The 14,264-nt window shown below is 44.9% G+C and overlaps 1 protein-coding gene across 2 annotated transcripts; it reads right to left on the bottom strand.

Moving 5' to 3' along the window:
• Positions 1–2,066: 2,066 nt before the first annotated feature.
• Positions 2,067–14,251, bottom strand: LOC142774652 (ubiquitin carboxyl-terminal hydrolase MINDY-2-like). 2 transcript variants are annotated; one of them, XM_075875271.1, is made up of 10 exons: positions 14,115–14,251; positions 10,872–11,113; positions 9,749–9,895; positions 8,910–9,016; positions 8,055–8,245; positions 6,984–7,126; positions 6,654–6,820; positions 4,346–4,465; positions 2,733–2,883; positions 2,067–2,323 (listed from the first exon to the last, which is right to left on the bottom strand). In XM_075875271.1, the coding sequence occupies exons 2-10, from the start codon at positions 11,106–11,108 to the stop codon at positions 2,309–2,311; spliced, it is 1,278 nt and encodes a 425-aa protein (XP_075731386.1). In that variant the 5' UTR covers positions 11,109–11,113; positions 14,115–14,251; the 3' UTR covers positions 2,067–2,308. The 2 variants fall into 2 exon arrangements, with proteins under 2 accessions (XP_075731386.1, XP_075731387.1); XM_075875272.1 differs by lacking the exon at positions 4,346–4,465.
• Positions 14,252–14,264: the final 13 nt, after the last annotated feature.

A 14,264-nucleotide genomic window follows, 5' to 3' on the forward strand; every position in this document is an offset into this window, starting at 1 on the left:
TAGTAATGGAAATAGACAAAATAAAAAGGCATAAAAAAGTATAGAGCAAAAGAATGTGAAGAAAAGCCGACCTAACTATGCACTTCAGACTTGGCACCACAAATGTCAAGTTGCCCGATATTTTTTTTCTCTGCGATCTCAAAAAAAGCACAGCTTTTACTAAAGGCTCTACCATTAGCTCTCAATTTTTTCATAAATATTTCATTAGGTCGCGACTAACAAAAGAAACAAGCCCATGGTTGATCCCTCCTCTTTGTGTGAACGGTACGAGTGGACGTGGGTGGCTTGAGAACATCGCTCCTGAATAACGCTTGCCTGCGCTCTGTAAGTGACGCTGCAGCGGGACGGCGTGGCATTGTTGTGGCAGGTGTTCTTTGTTGAAAACTGCCGTGAGACTTCCTATGTGAGGGGCCATTGCGCCTTGTCGGCTTGTCCAAGCTTTGTTTGCAAATGTCTACGCCATGTGGGATATCCACAATACGGCACGCACACTGCCGTAGCAGATGACGCGGTTCAACCCTACACCCTTGAAGCATCTGCGCATGCGTGAGCTGATGCCGGCACGCGATTGCATCGCTAGTCACATAGCAATGCCAGCGCTCAAGTATGTACAGCCTGTACATAGGAAGAGGGGACGCTGCAGTGAGCATTTGCCCCCACCTGAAATGGAACCTAGCGTAAGCTTCTGGACTCTGAAGCAGATTTGCCCGCAATGTCTCGGCAGATATTTAGAGGGGCACTGACAGCAATTATCGTAATCGAGTTTACTTTGCTATACAAATCTATGTTCAGAGACACCTCTAATCAAGCGAAAGCTCAGTAAGTGCCGATACAATATTTAATTTTGACATTAAAGCCAATTTTCGCATGGCTCACCTGCTGAACTACACACTAGCTTGACGTAGGACTGGAGTGTCCATTCTGGTGACTTCATGCACCAGTTGTGATTATGTAAGGTACCAAAACCTGTCATATGTCCCTTGTATGTACCAGCGGAGCCATTCTCTTGAACATATTAAAATACAGAGTGCCTAGAATACGAACCAAGAGATAAGGGTATAAACCATAGCGCTGAGGTTCGTACCATGTTGTGGCATCGATGTACAGCAGGAACAGAAGCCGTCTTTTAAAGGGGACCTGCCACACTTCCAATTAATTGAATGGCTTCATTAAAAGCTTATTGCCTCAGGAATCGACTACGGCAAAAGTTTTTAGAATACACCAAGTAAGAGCAGAATTAATGCAGGGGTTTGTTGCAAGCTTCAAGCGCTTTCTCCTTTCGCATTGAGTGCGCTGAAAGCTACGCAGGGAGGAGTAAGATAAAGTGGCAAGATGATACGGCCATTCGAAAGCTTGCATGACCTTGGTTTTTTCCCTTTTTTTTATTTGAACCAGTGACTTACTTTCAGTGTGACTGAGTGTGCAGACATGTGGTGGCATCTTGTGGTGGCCACAGTAACTGTAAAGCTCACAGTGCTGAAATCGACCAACGGGCGTGAACTTGAGTTTATAGTGCAGTCATTTTGGTCGGTGGCATCCTTTGTCAGGAAAAGAAGGAGCGATATCTAGCAGACTTTAAAAATTGATTAGAAATTCCATGCCGCGTGCGGCACTTTAATGTTGGGCTTATGTTCTCAAGAACCTCGACTACCCATCAGCCGTGTTTCATGACCACGCTGAAAACGTGTTGCAAAACTTCTTTAAATCATAATCGTACTGGGCTCATTAGAGCATTTGGAGTGCAGTTGATGTGAAATAAGAGTGCCTACTTCAGAACATTGTGCATCAATCATGGGCTTTAATAATAACATCAACGTGATACAAAGAAACGGAACGGGTAACGGCTCTGCTTACCACGCAGAAGGCTGCATTTTGCCCCCAGACACCTCTTTGCTAACCCACGTGTTAATTTATACACATATATATGTAGGGCGCCATATATTATCATACTTCTATAATTCGCGGTTAATAAGACCACCGGCACGGCACTGCGGCGACCGCGTATTGTCCTGGCTAACTGGTCTTTGCTGTGTTCTCGACGATTGCAAGCTGTCAACACGGAAGAGGTAGTTTTATCCCCCTCCCCACTCCTAGTCTATAGTAAAGCTGGGAGCCCTTGGCCTGTCTGTCAGTACAACATCCACCATGTTGGCCTGGTTTCCGAGCGCAGCAATCTCGATTGCAGAGAAGACGACAGGTGTCCCTGCTTGTCCTATGTACAATGCGTAGTAAATGGCAACAGCGGCACCAGGAGGAGGAAGATGTGTTTGCATTCTGGCATGATTTGCATCATAGTGAGGAGGCCCACCTACAGGATTGAACACTGAAAGAGAGAGGAGATGGATAACACCGTGAATTTTGAACTCCAGGCAAAGTGGCAATGGCATCTGATGTAGCACAGTAGAACCTCGATGCAATGAGCTATTACAAACCAGGCAACATATCTACAGCAAATCTAAAGAAGACACTGCACAAAAAGATACCGGCTCCACCGACAACTATCTCAGTCCCTCGCACAGAAAATTAGTACACAAGCTCCACCCAATAGCACTAACTCATTTTTGTGACGAAGCATTCCTTGAGTGCTTACGACAGTTCCCCCAGACACACAGTTGTGTTGCTGGTTCAAGATGGGAAACTTGAGTGTCCTGGTGAACTTCTCGGGGATTCTGAAATCGGTGCTCAGCCAAAGATTATAAAGTGTAATCTACAGCAGCATTCACAGAACTTACGTCTTTCTTGGACGGTGGGCTACTGTTGCTTTGCCTTTGCCGCCCCGTTGATTCGACAGCGTCCTGCGCTGAACCTGATGCGTTGCGCGTGGGGGGACGCGACAGTGCCCTGTGGTGCTCTTCCTCCTGAAGCTGCTTCGCGAGCTCCTCGCTGCAACATCCAGAAAGCGGCGTCCATTGAAATGCGCTGCCGAGGCAGTCTCGTCAATTCTGCTGGACTTATAACAGTCAAACAGAATTGCTCGAAGTAAATGCGTGCCAAAAACTTTCTGAAACCACAGCTGTCTTTTACTCAGCGGACAAGACACTGAGCAGTGCAATTAGTGCATTCATGGGTGATTTCCTCAGTGCTTTGCAGTAAACAGAGAAAATTGTAAATTGTACTTGCAAGAATGGTAAAATAAGTTGCACTCTGCAGAAAGCTTTACAGTATAGATGTACATTTGTTGACACTGCATACTATCCTGCCTGGAATTTCACGCCAAGCCCTGACCATTAAAAGCATCCCAATTTGCCAATAACACGAAAATGAACATGGGAGGTGAATGATGAAGCACACCGCTTTGCAAATAAAAATTTTATGTTACGGCAACGAGAGGGCACTAACAAAAAAAAAATTCATTTCTTTTTTGAGAAGCTATAACAACAGACCAATAAGTGACTGTCCACAATTGAACTAAAAAAGGAAAACACACACGTACAACCATGCCTACAAAAATCTTGCAAACGAACAGCGACAGGCTGTGATGGGTCACAAGCCAAAAAGCAAGAAAGTAAATTCCGCAAAACAACGAAACCAGTGACTGGTGTAGCGACTACACAAGCAGCCACGAAACAATGTTGAAATGGACAACAATGAACGATGCCAGCATGTCACTTTCGGTGCAGGACAAAACCAAAAAAACAACGGATCGCACTACACAAACTTGCACACATGTGACATGAGAAGCATCTGACTAGGGTGTCGTCATCAATCAAACCTTGTCGACACGAGCGAATTGATTGAGCAATGTGGATGGGAGAATGTCATCACTACCCGTTGCTGGCTTACATTCTAGAAACAGCTGCATTCTTTGCAAAATATTTTAGGCATAACACTAATCGTAAACTATTTCGAATTCCTTTTGGTCCTTTGCATGCGCGTCTCATACTTTTACATCAAGAATGACGAAAAATCATGCATGCATGGTCAGTGCCTCCACCATTCCTGAAGAAAACTGGTACGGCCACTATTTATAGGCATTCATCAGTGTTCTACCAATTTCTGTCCCAGTCTCCATCATCATCTATTCATTGCCTGTTTTCTTCCCTCTGATCACTATTTTCACAACTTATTCCATCCTCCTTTAAGAGTAAGCAGGTTTTATGCTCCTTTTGGTGGCAGCTGTCAGCCTTCTTATTCTGTGTCCCTAGGTAGGGTCTAAGAAGCCTCACATTGGCTGCATTCTCCCAAGCCCCTACCTCAATCACTGCATGCATTGAACTGTGAATTTTCAGCGAGATGTGTTTTTTTTCCAACGATGAGACGGCCAAGCCAGCGCATGCTCATGTCGAACAAGGGGGGACTCGTGCAGCGGTGTGTGACGTGCAGCCGTGGCCCCTTCTCCGCTTACTCTGCGCGGATGGCGTTGTGGTCGAGTGGCTCAACAGGTTGGACGAAGGACTGCAAAGCGTCGTTTTTCGTTTGCTCATGGTGCACTTGCTCGTGGTGCAAGCTTAAGGCAACCAGGTAACTGCAAAAAACCATGGCTCAAGCCTCAGCTGGGCCGAAACACTTGGGCTACCACTCTGGCACATGTTTCTAAAGCGCCAAAAAATGCGTACGAACCCCACGATGGAGTACTGATGTCAATTTACGTGTGCGTTTGCTCTGCCATACAAATCTCTTGTGCACAGAGATGTCCCTCCTTAAGTGTGAATGAAGCCCGGTGAATGCTAATAAGATGTTTCGCTTGAGCACTGAAGTCTACTGTCGTAATTGCGCACCTAGTACTGACATCGACACTGTCGTGACGTCGGGCTGCAGTGTGAATCCTGGTGACTTCACGCTCCAGTATCGCTAGTTGTGATGGCCTCCGGTACTAAACATTTAATATGCTGGCTTGTGCGTCACCAAAAACGTTCAAAACAACCACTTGTAGATCGCTAACAGAGCCTGCAATGAAGCAAGCGTGAAAAGCAAGCGTACTGTCACGACGCGACGTCTTGAGCAAGCGCATGAGAAACTCGTACCTTCTTGTTATAAGCTTTTAAACACATACTGCGCCAATTACTTTTTCAGTGTGCATTGGGGCTTACCAGTGCATTGCCTAGGCTCTCGATTGCACAGCCTTTCAATTGACGCACGGAATGTTATTTTCGTGTCAGCACCCATTCAAAAGGGCACTTCATGGCATTGCCGTTATTCAACTGTCACGGTACATGCACAATCTTCTAAAGTTTTCATTGTTCTTTCCTGCACATGAATCGCATCGCCTGCTCTGCTGGTTGCATTGTTCATTTGTATCCCTACTGTCTTCATCCTCGAGTTCCAGCAGTTATAATGCGAGACTCGAGAGAAAAATATGCTATTAATGAAGTGAGCAATAATTTGTAGACACACAAGCCAGACGCGGTGAATTTCTTTCAATACAGATGTTCCTTGGGAACTGCGAAAAGTTGACTTATATAGCATTGATTCAGTTCCACATGCATAGCTTTTAATGATCCAGAGTTATCGGTTAATTGGCTGTCGACTGTCTCAGGGGTATTGCAATACGCATCCCACTAGTAAGCTATTGATAGTGTTATCAGTAGCTTTTGTTATGCTATCGCTGGAACTAACAGTACCGCATTAGTTCTGCAATGGTACCTAAAACTTTACGATGCTTCAGCCACCATCGGCAACACTCAATTTATGTAGCTGAAAACAGGAGAATGTCAACAAGCTTGTGCTGCAGGGTTGACACAAACTATGTTGGGAAATCTGACATTGTCGCTTGTATTATACTGGGTGGTACAGTCAGTATTAATTGGTATGCTGTCAACCTTAGCATAGATGGCTATTGTAATATCGTAGTATAATAATCACTTGCTATCAACAGTATTGATATTACTGTGGTATAGACAGCTTTTCATCACTAGTAGCTTCCAATCAAATCCTGTGTTAATGGGCATAGTGTTCTAACGAGTCATAGTCAAGCACAATGTTTAAGAGGTAGGCACAAATGTGTATCACATTTATAGTATGTTACTGGATGGCTCTAAAAACTGTTTTTGGCTGATCAACAAAAGTGTTCGTGAGGAAGAGCTTCAGCACACCTCTCTCTCTGAATCCCAGAAATTAACAGGTAATTCAAAGCGAAATTCAGCTTCAACAGTGCATAAGTATTTGTACAAAAGTACTAGTTTTGAATTTATGTACTCTCGTCCTTACTTCTCTCAGTTTGAACCAGGAAGTACGTACATAATTTTTCCAAATTGAAAAGTGTGAACTGGAGTGACATCCCGTTTGAAAAGTTGTATTCTTGGATTTTATTATCACAAGATAAGAAAACTGAAATGGTGCTGCTTTGGTATTTAGGCACGCATTTCGACCTCTTAATTTCACTGGTAAATCGGTAAAAAGCCAGCAAGACGCAGGATAGCTTGCAGGCTCACAGTCAGGTCTAGCTGGTGCACAAGTACATAACTATCATTTTCTTAATGCTGTACGTTCTCTTGTAATAGCAGAGACAGAGCTGTGCCTGCCATTTTCTTTTTTTTTTGGGGGGGGGGGCAGGGGGGTGTACAACAAGGAAAAGACATTCCGGAACCTACTTGCCAGCAAGGAACAAATACTTTTGAGGTGGCTGCAGTTTTGTGGGTTCTCGAACACACACCTTAAATGGTTATACAGCACCCCCAAAGCATAATGATGCAGTAAAAAGACTCGCCACTCACTCCCGATCGATTTGCTGCTCGGTGGTGAGGCACCGAGGCTTGGGCGGGTTCACGATGAAGTCGGAATCTGCAAACTGGCCGTCGCCCTCGACGTTGATCAATGACTCCCAGACTACATCTGGCTCATTCAGGAATCCTTGATCCGTTACCAGCTGATACAGACGGTCCTGTTGTGATAGGAGGACAAAAGGGACAGACATTGCGTACCACTTTTACAGCTATATTTTCGACCTAGTCCTGAACAGTGTAGCTACAATGAAGCTTCCTTATGAAATTTGTTTGAAATGAAATATGAAAATAGCAATAATAATAAATGGAATGGTGATTTACCTTTCGTTTATACAAGGTGATAAAGTGGTTATTGCGAAAGAGGACACACAGTTCGTCTTCCGTTAGCGTGGAGTTCAACTCGCACAGGCCGTGGTAGGTCAGCTGTGATGCTGTTCGCTCCAGGAAAGCTTCAGCTAACAGTGCTGCAGAAAGGAAGAAGTGAATGTTAGCCAAAATATATTTTTAGTCTCGCAGAACAATAGTCCTGTTGGAAGACAGCTAAATGTTCTGTCTTAGCATCTGGGATAGTGTATGTGCATTGTTAACTGTAATTGAGTAGACACAGCAACTGGTACTCGTTGGCGCATGAGTACCAGTTGCTGTGTCCACTTAATTACAGCAAACTGGTACTGACAACGGTATAACTGGTGTCATGACCTCACTACTGTGCTCTTAAAAGTACTAGTAATTGACAACCATGTCTATGTGAAAAAGCCGAGATAAAAAAATTCCGCCATATCCACGAAGTGAATGATAATGAGTGGGCGAAGCTCCGGAGGTAAACCTGGTAAACCATGAATCCTCTGTACATTTTGCCCACTCGATTTTATTACATCGCTCCCCCTAGCGTACGTCGCCGCACTAAATCGAACGATTGCCTTCAACCAATGACACGCGCTATATGTGACATCATTCCTATTTTATAAGATCTCGCGTCTTTCATCAACTACAAGTACCGCTTTCTAGTTTATAACATCTTGCATCTTTTCATCATCAGCTACAAGTACCACCATCTAGTAAACACTACAAGAACTAAACGAGAGGTGGCTACATACAGGAGACGGTACTGCCATCTAGTGAACACTGCAAGAACTAAACTAGAGGTGGCTAGATACAGGGGACGGTACCGCCATCTAGTGAACACTGCAAGAACTAAACTAGAGGTGGCTACATACAGGCTACAGGGGACGCACAGCCCACGCCCTAAGGAGCTTCGCCCCTAAAACAACTAGGGACCATTAACATTGTTACCTGCGTCAAATGACATGCTGGCAGCAACGGTAGTAACATGTACAAAGTGGCTGCACCAAATCAATCGGGGCAAAACATTAGGAATGAAACAAGACATGCCTTCAGTGACCATTTCTGGCTTTGTAGAAGACTTGTTGTTGATTATCTTTTCCACGAGTTGGTTGTAGCTGCAGCTGCCGACCGCTGCAAAGATCTCTGGTGACTCGGGGTCGAGCAGCCAACCGTGGTACAGAGGAATTCGCAGCAGATCGAACACGATGCACTCGGGCGTGTACTCGAAATCCTTTACACTGAAAGGGGCAAACGAGCACTAGAGATTTGTCACGAGGAGACATGGCATTGAATATTCACATTAGAGGGAGGAGTGATCTTTAACACTGTATTCACTTCAACAGCAGGCTATAACACATACAGAGCTTGACACTACTGAAAGCACACTGCTCGCGGTTGAAGCACGAGAATTAAGGGTGAGGCAACTCACGTGCTTTAGTCTGCATGGTCTTCAGTTTGTGTATAACATTGCCGTCATTTCGACTCGAACACTTACATCTGAGCCAACATTACCTTTAGCGGCCGGATTTGTAGCGACATGACAGGGTTATCACGAGCGATTGCACATACCGATTCATACTAAGTGTTTCCATGTTGCGCTTAAATCCACAAGCACGACATGTACAACTGGCATGCTGTCTGCTTCGCTTTTTTGGTAGCCACCTACTGCATTATCAAGTATAATTACAAATAGCACTACATAGCTAATGTGTTCACTGCTACTGAACTGAATGTACGGAACATTCACTAAGAAGCCTTGAAGGTCATAACTGTGCGGTATGCACACGTTGAAATCACAAGCTCATAGTCACGAGTCTGGGACAAACATCTATGCGCGATCGACAATTTGCAACAGTCGTGGAAACGTAGCATGAAATGGGAGACGTGAATACACAAACTTACCCTGTGAATCGAACGTTTACGTCCAACCCCGTTTGCAGCTTCGGCAGGATGGCAATGGCATCGTGCATGTTTTGCTCGTAATTAAGCTGCGCACTTTCTGGAATGTCCTGCAAATTAATCAATAATCATCAATGTCTTATGGCACACTTCAGTATAAACTTGTCAATGCAGTTTAAAACTATTACTCATTGATTGGCATACTGACTGCTAATCATAGGTTGGTAAACTCGCTGATCAGTTGACTCGCTGAGACTCTGATCGAGCCACGAGTCTCAGTTCGTGAGTGAGTCCAGGTGAGTAAAACTTTCGTTAGTTTGAGCGCCAGTGAGTCCGACTGCGAAAAGTTTGACTCTAAGTTCGAGAGTCTGAGTGAACTCCATGACACGACCAGTAAACTTTCAAGTGATGTAATCTCGGCAACGGTTCATTAGCAGTAGGAACGAACTAGGCCAAACTCGTGTTCTACATGCTAGGCTGAGCTTGCTGCCTCAATTTGCCGCACACAAAACTAAATACAGAACTCCAAATTGCAATTTTGTATGCGGGAAAACAAGTTAACACATTAGTGACCACTTAAGCAATCACTGCAAACAAACCAAGTTCAAGATCAAACACTATATATTATCATTCTTCTCAAAAGTACACTCCCAATGACTCAACCTAAGATTTCAAATTTAGCTCATATTCATTGATGTGAAACTGCGCTTAGACAGGGTTACTAACAAACACGATTTCTTTTACAGTTTACACACAACACAGCAGTGCCTACAGTCGGAGAAAAAATAGTCAAATGAATACTCCCACATGCAACGCCTACAGTAACTTAGTCCTGTGCGTACCTTCGGTATAGAGGACAGTATGCAGTCCCCCAGATGCTCCATGAGCTGTTCAACGGTCACAATATCGAGTGTTTGTGGAAGCTTGACGAGACCTTTCAGGGTGAGGACGTTGATGATGGCAATCAAGGGACAGGGCCCATTCTCGTTCTGTGGAGGACACAAGAAAACTAAGTTAACGTTTGGTTAGGTGTTTTAGACAGCTTTTTCTCAGGCGATGCACATTAAGCGCACATATTAAAGGGGCCTTGCAACACTTTATGAAGATGGTCGGATAATGCCGCCGGTCGCTAGTAGCTGTCTTCTGGCAGCATTTGAGCCAAACATAGTGCAGCACATTGCAGGCAATTTGCAATTAAATTTCAATGTCGACTAGTAAATGATCGCTCTTCGATTGGCAAATGATGCCATAATCCAAAGCGACCCTGTCGTCAACACAAAAACCATGGACACAGTCTGATATGAGCACTGTGAACTGCCTACTTACGGTAGTCGTGACGCACCCGTGCCACAACACTGGCTAGGAAGCTGCGGCCAACATTTATACGTTGTCCGCATATGCATTCAATGAAAATAAGAAAAGAAATTGCTCAAAGCCATAATGTGCTCATAATGCCGCTCTTGTCGCTTGGTCATCTCCTTTCCTCCTATGTAGCTTTGAGTACAATTGATATCATGAAAGGAGAAAGCGCTTAGAGCATGCGACAGACCCTTCTAACTCGGGCCGTACTTGACCGATTCTGCATCTTGACGCATTCACGCATCATATTCATGCATCCACTTATTCTCTGAAGGGTGGAAACTTGGGCAAGTTGGTAGGACATAACTGTCCTTGTTTTTTTGCTTCCGCAGTTACGAAGTAACTACTTCTAGGTCGCGCTGTTCCTGCATTCACTTATTCTCCTTATACCTACCCGAGTGTGTAAACAAAAATCTCTTAAACAGAACTGCTGCTTAAACAGCCGTCTATAATAATTCTTGGTTATATTCTTAAAGTCTGCAGCTTTGTTTATATTTCACAGAAATCTTTTTAAATGGAACACACTTTGTGGCTCCCTTCAAGTTCTGTCCAATGAGAGTCTGCCAAACTTCTCAGCTTGGATAGCGCAAAGAAAATTGTCCTTGCCTGTGTGACAATGGGCGTTTTCTGATTGTTCCACCGCACCCACTTGATGTGGTACACGGACTGCGGTGGCTGCTCGGCATTTGGGCTGGTACACGAGGTCGTCGTCTCAGGGGGGAAAGCTGCTTCTGCCTGTGCCGGCGCAGCCGCTTCACTGGCCTCGCTGACCGATGCAGTTTCTGCTCCTGCTCCTCCTTCGACAGGTGCAAACTCTTGCTGCTGTGTGCTTGGCTGTTCCATTTTACCTGCAAGTGTCCGGAGAGAACAGCACATGTGATTTCTTTTCTGCGTGATGAGATACTGATTTCCCTGAGAGCAGGGTTCATTGTTAAAACTCTATTGTTAGTCCCAAGAGATGCTATTAACACGCAGTTGGTTGCTGCCAAATCGGGACAACCAGGCTATAAGCTACACCGTCACATCGTAGGCTCTCTGAACGACTTCAGGCTCATCCCTACCATTGGGTCTTCTTATGGTGAAGCACCACTAGGCTTGGTTAGTTTTATGGTGCCATGTGATGATGGGCATTGCCAGAGCATATGATCTAATTAGCTACCTTCCTGAAACGGCGGCACAAGTTGCTAGTGTAGCAGTCCAGATAAATTTTGCACAATAGGGCTAAATTTGGCTACAAGCTCATCTGTAAATAGGTATTGCCACGAGGGACAAATACGCCGGGGTGATGCAGAGATTGCAGATCACATGATAACGACGTCACGGATTAGCGAGTGGGCGCGACCACCCCGCACGCTTTCGTAGGAGACGGGGACGTTTTCCCCGACGGGACAAACGGTCCCCTAGCGGTAAGGAACAAAAAGTATTTTAGAGCACATATTTGGCGCAGTTGCTCCTACAGCTCCGATGTGCATTATGCATAAGGCAGCAGCATGCATCTTGGTATAAGCCACGAAAATAGTCTTGTCTCTCTCTTTCCTTTTTCACCTTGTCCTTATGAAGGGGAGGACGTCACTAGGCTCCACCTTTAAATCCCTCGAGTATATTCCCCGTTTTATTACCCCTTAAAGGCCTACTCCGGCGATTTTTTTAGGCGAATGAATCTCAATGAAATTCGCTGGGTATGTTCCTTTGCACATTTTCGTCCTTTATGCCAAATCACAGGTTTGAGAGATGCACTGATCGTTTGCAAATGAATTTTAAAGTTTGCCTCAAAAAGCTCACCTCACTTGCTAGAATTATTGGCAACACGGTCTGTGTGACGTCATGTTTGGCATGGCATCGCTACTTTGTCCGCTACAGAATTTATTGTGCTTTCTTCCACAAGGCGAAGGTGGCAGTGTTTGGCACGGGTATAGCACGGGAATGCTTTCTTCCTTCCTCTGTGGTGTTTGGCCGGTGCTTCGCTGGACTGGTTTTCACAGTTTTCATACTCCGCACTGTTGGAGCCAGTATACGGCCTCCGGCTCTACCAAATAGTACGTTATACGTAGGCAGGGTGCTCGGTTGGGTTTCGGTTTTGCACATTTTTGATTATTACAAATTATTCTCAAATTTCCTGAGCATTTCAGCTATTGGGCTAGTGACAAGAGTGTCTCGGGAACATAGAAACACCATAACCTAGACATGGTCAAAAAGTTGCCGGAGATGGCCTTCGAGAGCAAGTGGAATAATGACATTCAGTTCTTGCATGACCGTCAGCAGTTTAGCCAGTGCAGGAATTTATTCTGGGTACTCTCACAAAAATGAATCCCCACTGATGTATTACAACCCTGACAGCTTAAAACTAGAAGTGTTAGCAAGTGCTTCTCTCAATTACAGTACAGCAGGAAAAACAGCATTCAAAGACATGCATCGGATTATTATTATCCTCAAGATGCTGTCAATCCGTGTTGCAACTGCCTTGAACCAATGCTGGAGACGACTGGCGAGAGGTATGTAACATGCTCGAAGCAACATTTTCGTTTGGCTGTGCTCTGCATATTAAGCAACTTGTACATAGTTAATAATAATGATTTAGACAGGGTGATGCTTCAACCAAAATGTAAGCCTGGCCAAATAGTAGGTGGACGTTTTAATATATTTAAGTAGAATGGCTCAAAAGGGCTTATCTTTCTTGAAAAGCACAGCAAAATGCTCGAGACGTTTCCGCAGTTTTAGCCGCACAATTGATGTTCTGTCACTCGCAAAAACATATTCTTGCTTGAGTACAGAATCAACTTAACACACTGCGGCTATGTGCATAAGGTAACTAATCAATGTAGTCCATGAAGAGACCTTTTTTGAAATGCTGTGCTACCGTGGAACACACTAAGATAAAAAACCACCTGCTTACAGGCAATTACGTGAGGAACACACACGTAACAAACACACACAAACCATAACTGGCGCAACCCACTGGTGTGATGCCACGGAATGTAGCAGGCGTTGCAAAATCGCGGCGGCTAGCAGTTACAGTAAAATCCTAAAGCGGCTACGTTATTAGCCGGTCCGCATACGCAGACACATCTGCCTAACTGCGCTGTTACGCGAGAAAGAGGCACAAATAAATCACCTGAACGAGTCAAATGACTATGCAGTTCCAGTTTAGGCGGAGTGGGTAAAAGAAAAAAAAAAACTGCTTAGATTAACACCGGCGCCAACGCGAGTTTCTTCTTTCTTTTCTCGCGCACCTGACCTTACGTGACACTGTTAAAAATATTCGAAACGTGACAGCGCTTTTTATACGCCAATACATCTGTGTCCGTAATGTCATCAACCTTGAACGTGATTGCTCAAGTCCATCACGGTTTCTTAATCTAATATAAAATGGAACACTGTAAACGTAACCTTAACGATCGAGAGACGGTGAGACGCCGGAGTTCAAGAGGCGATGAGGAGAGAAAACAATCGCGCAGCTGCTCACGTGAAATGGGTTGGTTACAGCGTAGTAGTAATAATAGTAGTAGGGACTGGCATACGGCGAAGGTCAGCAGCTGTGTAGCGGTATTCGCAAATGCCACAAACCGTTCGCCACGCCGCATTGCGTGTGCCGTCATGCGTTTGATTGGGGTCAAGCCTCTTTAAACGAAAACAGCCGCAACATAGCTACGGTGGCAATTCTAGCCACCATAACATAGCGCCAAGCACCCCCCCCCCCCCCCCTCATTGCTTTCGCAATGTTTCATCCCAACCGCGGAAAGTTTTCAAGAGGGTAACCTAATTAAGCCACGAAAGACACTACGCAGCGCGATCGGCGATAAAATTCGTCTACGAAGCAAAGGCAACGAGCGCGAAAAACCGGCGACTCACCCGAAAACCACGATAGGAAGGCGATTTTTCAGGTGAATAAATATTTGACATTGCAATCCTTGTTCAACAGGTACGATGCACTTCCATGTCAATTTACACGATGGCTGGTGCAGCGTTTACATGGCAAAAAATCAAATGTAGAGTCCGGCA

The sequence above is a fragment of the Rhipicephalus microplus genome, chromosome 10, assembly GCF_043290135.1.
Source record: "Rhipicephalus microplus isolate Deutch F79 chromosome 10, USDA_Rmic, whole genome shotgun sequence".
NCBI lineage: Eukaryota > Metazoa > Arthropoda > Arachnida > Ixodida > Ixodidae > Rhipicephalus > Rhipicephalus microplus.

Coding starts and splice junctions, on each gene's coding strand:
- LOC142774652 (XM_075875271.1), bottom strand. CDS start 11,108: ATGGAACAGCCAAGCACACAGCAGCAAGAGTTTGCACCTGTCGAAGGA. Junction 9,017..9,748: donor TACTGTCCTCTATACCGAAG/GTACGCACAGGA, acceptor ATTAATTTGCAG/GACATTCCAGAAAGTGCGCA. Junction 6,821..6,983: donor TCACCTTGTATAAACGAAAG/GTAAATCACCAT, acceptor CTATCACAACAG/GACCGTCTGTATCAGCTGGT.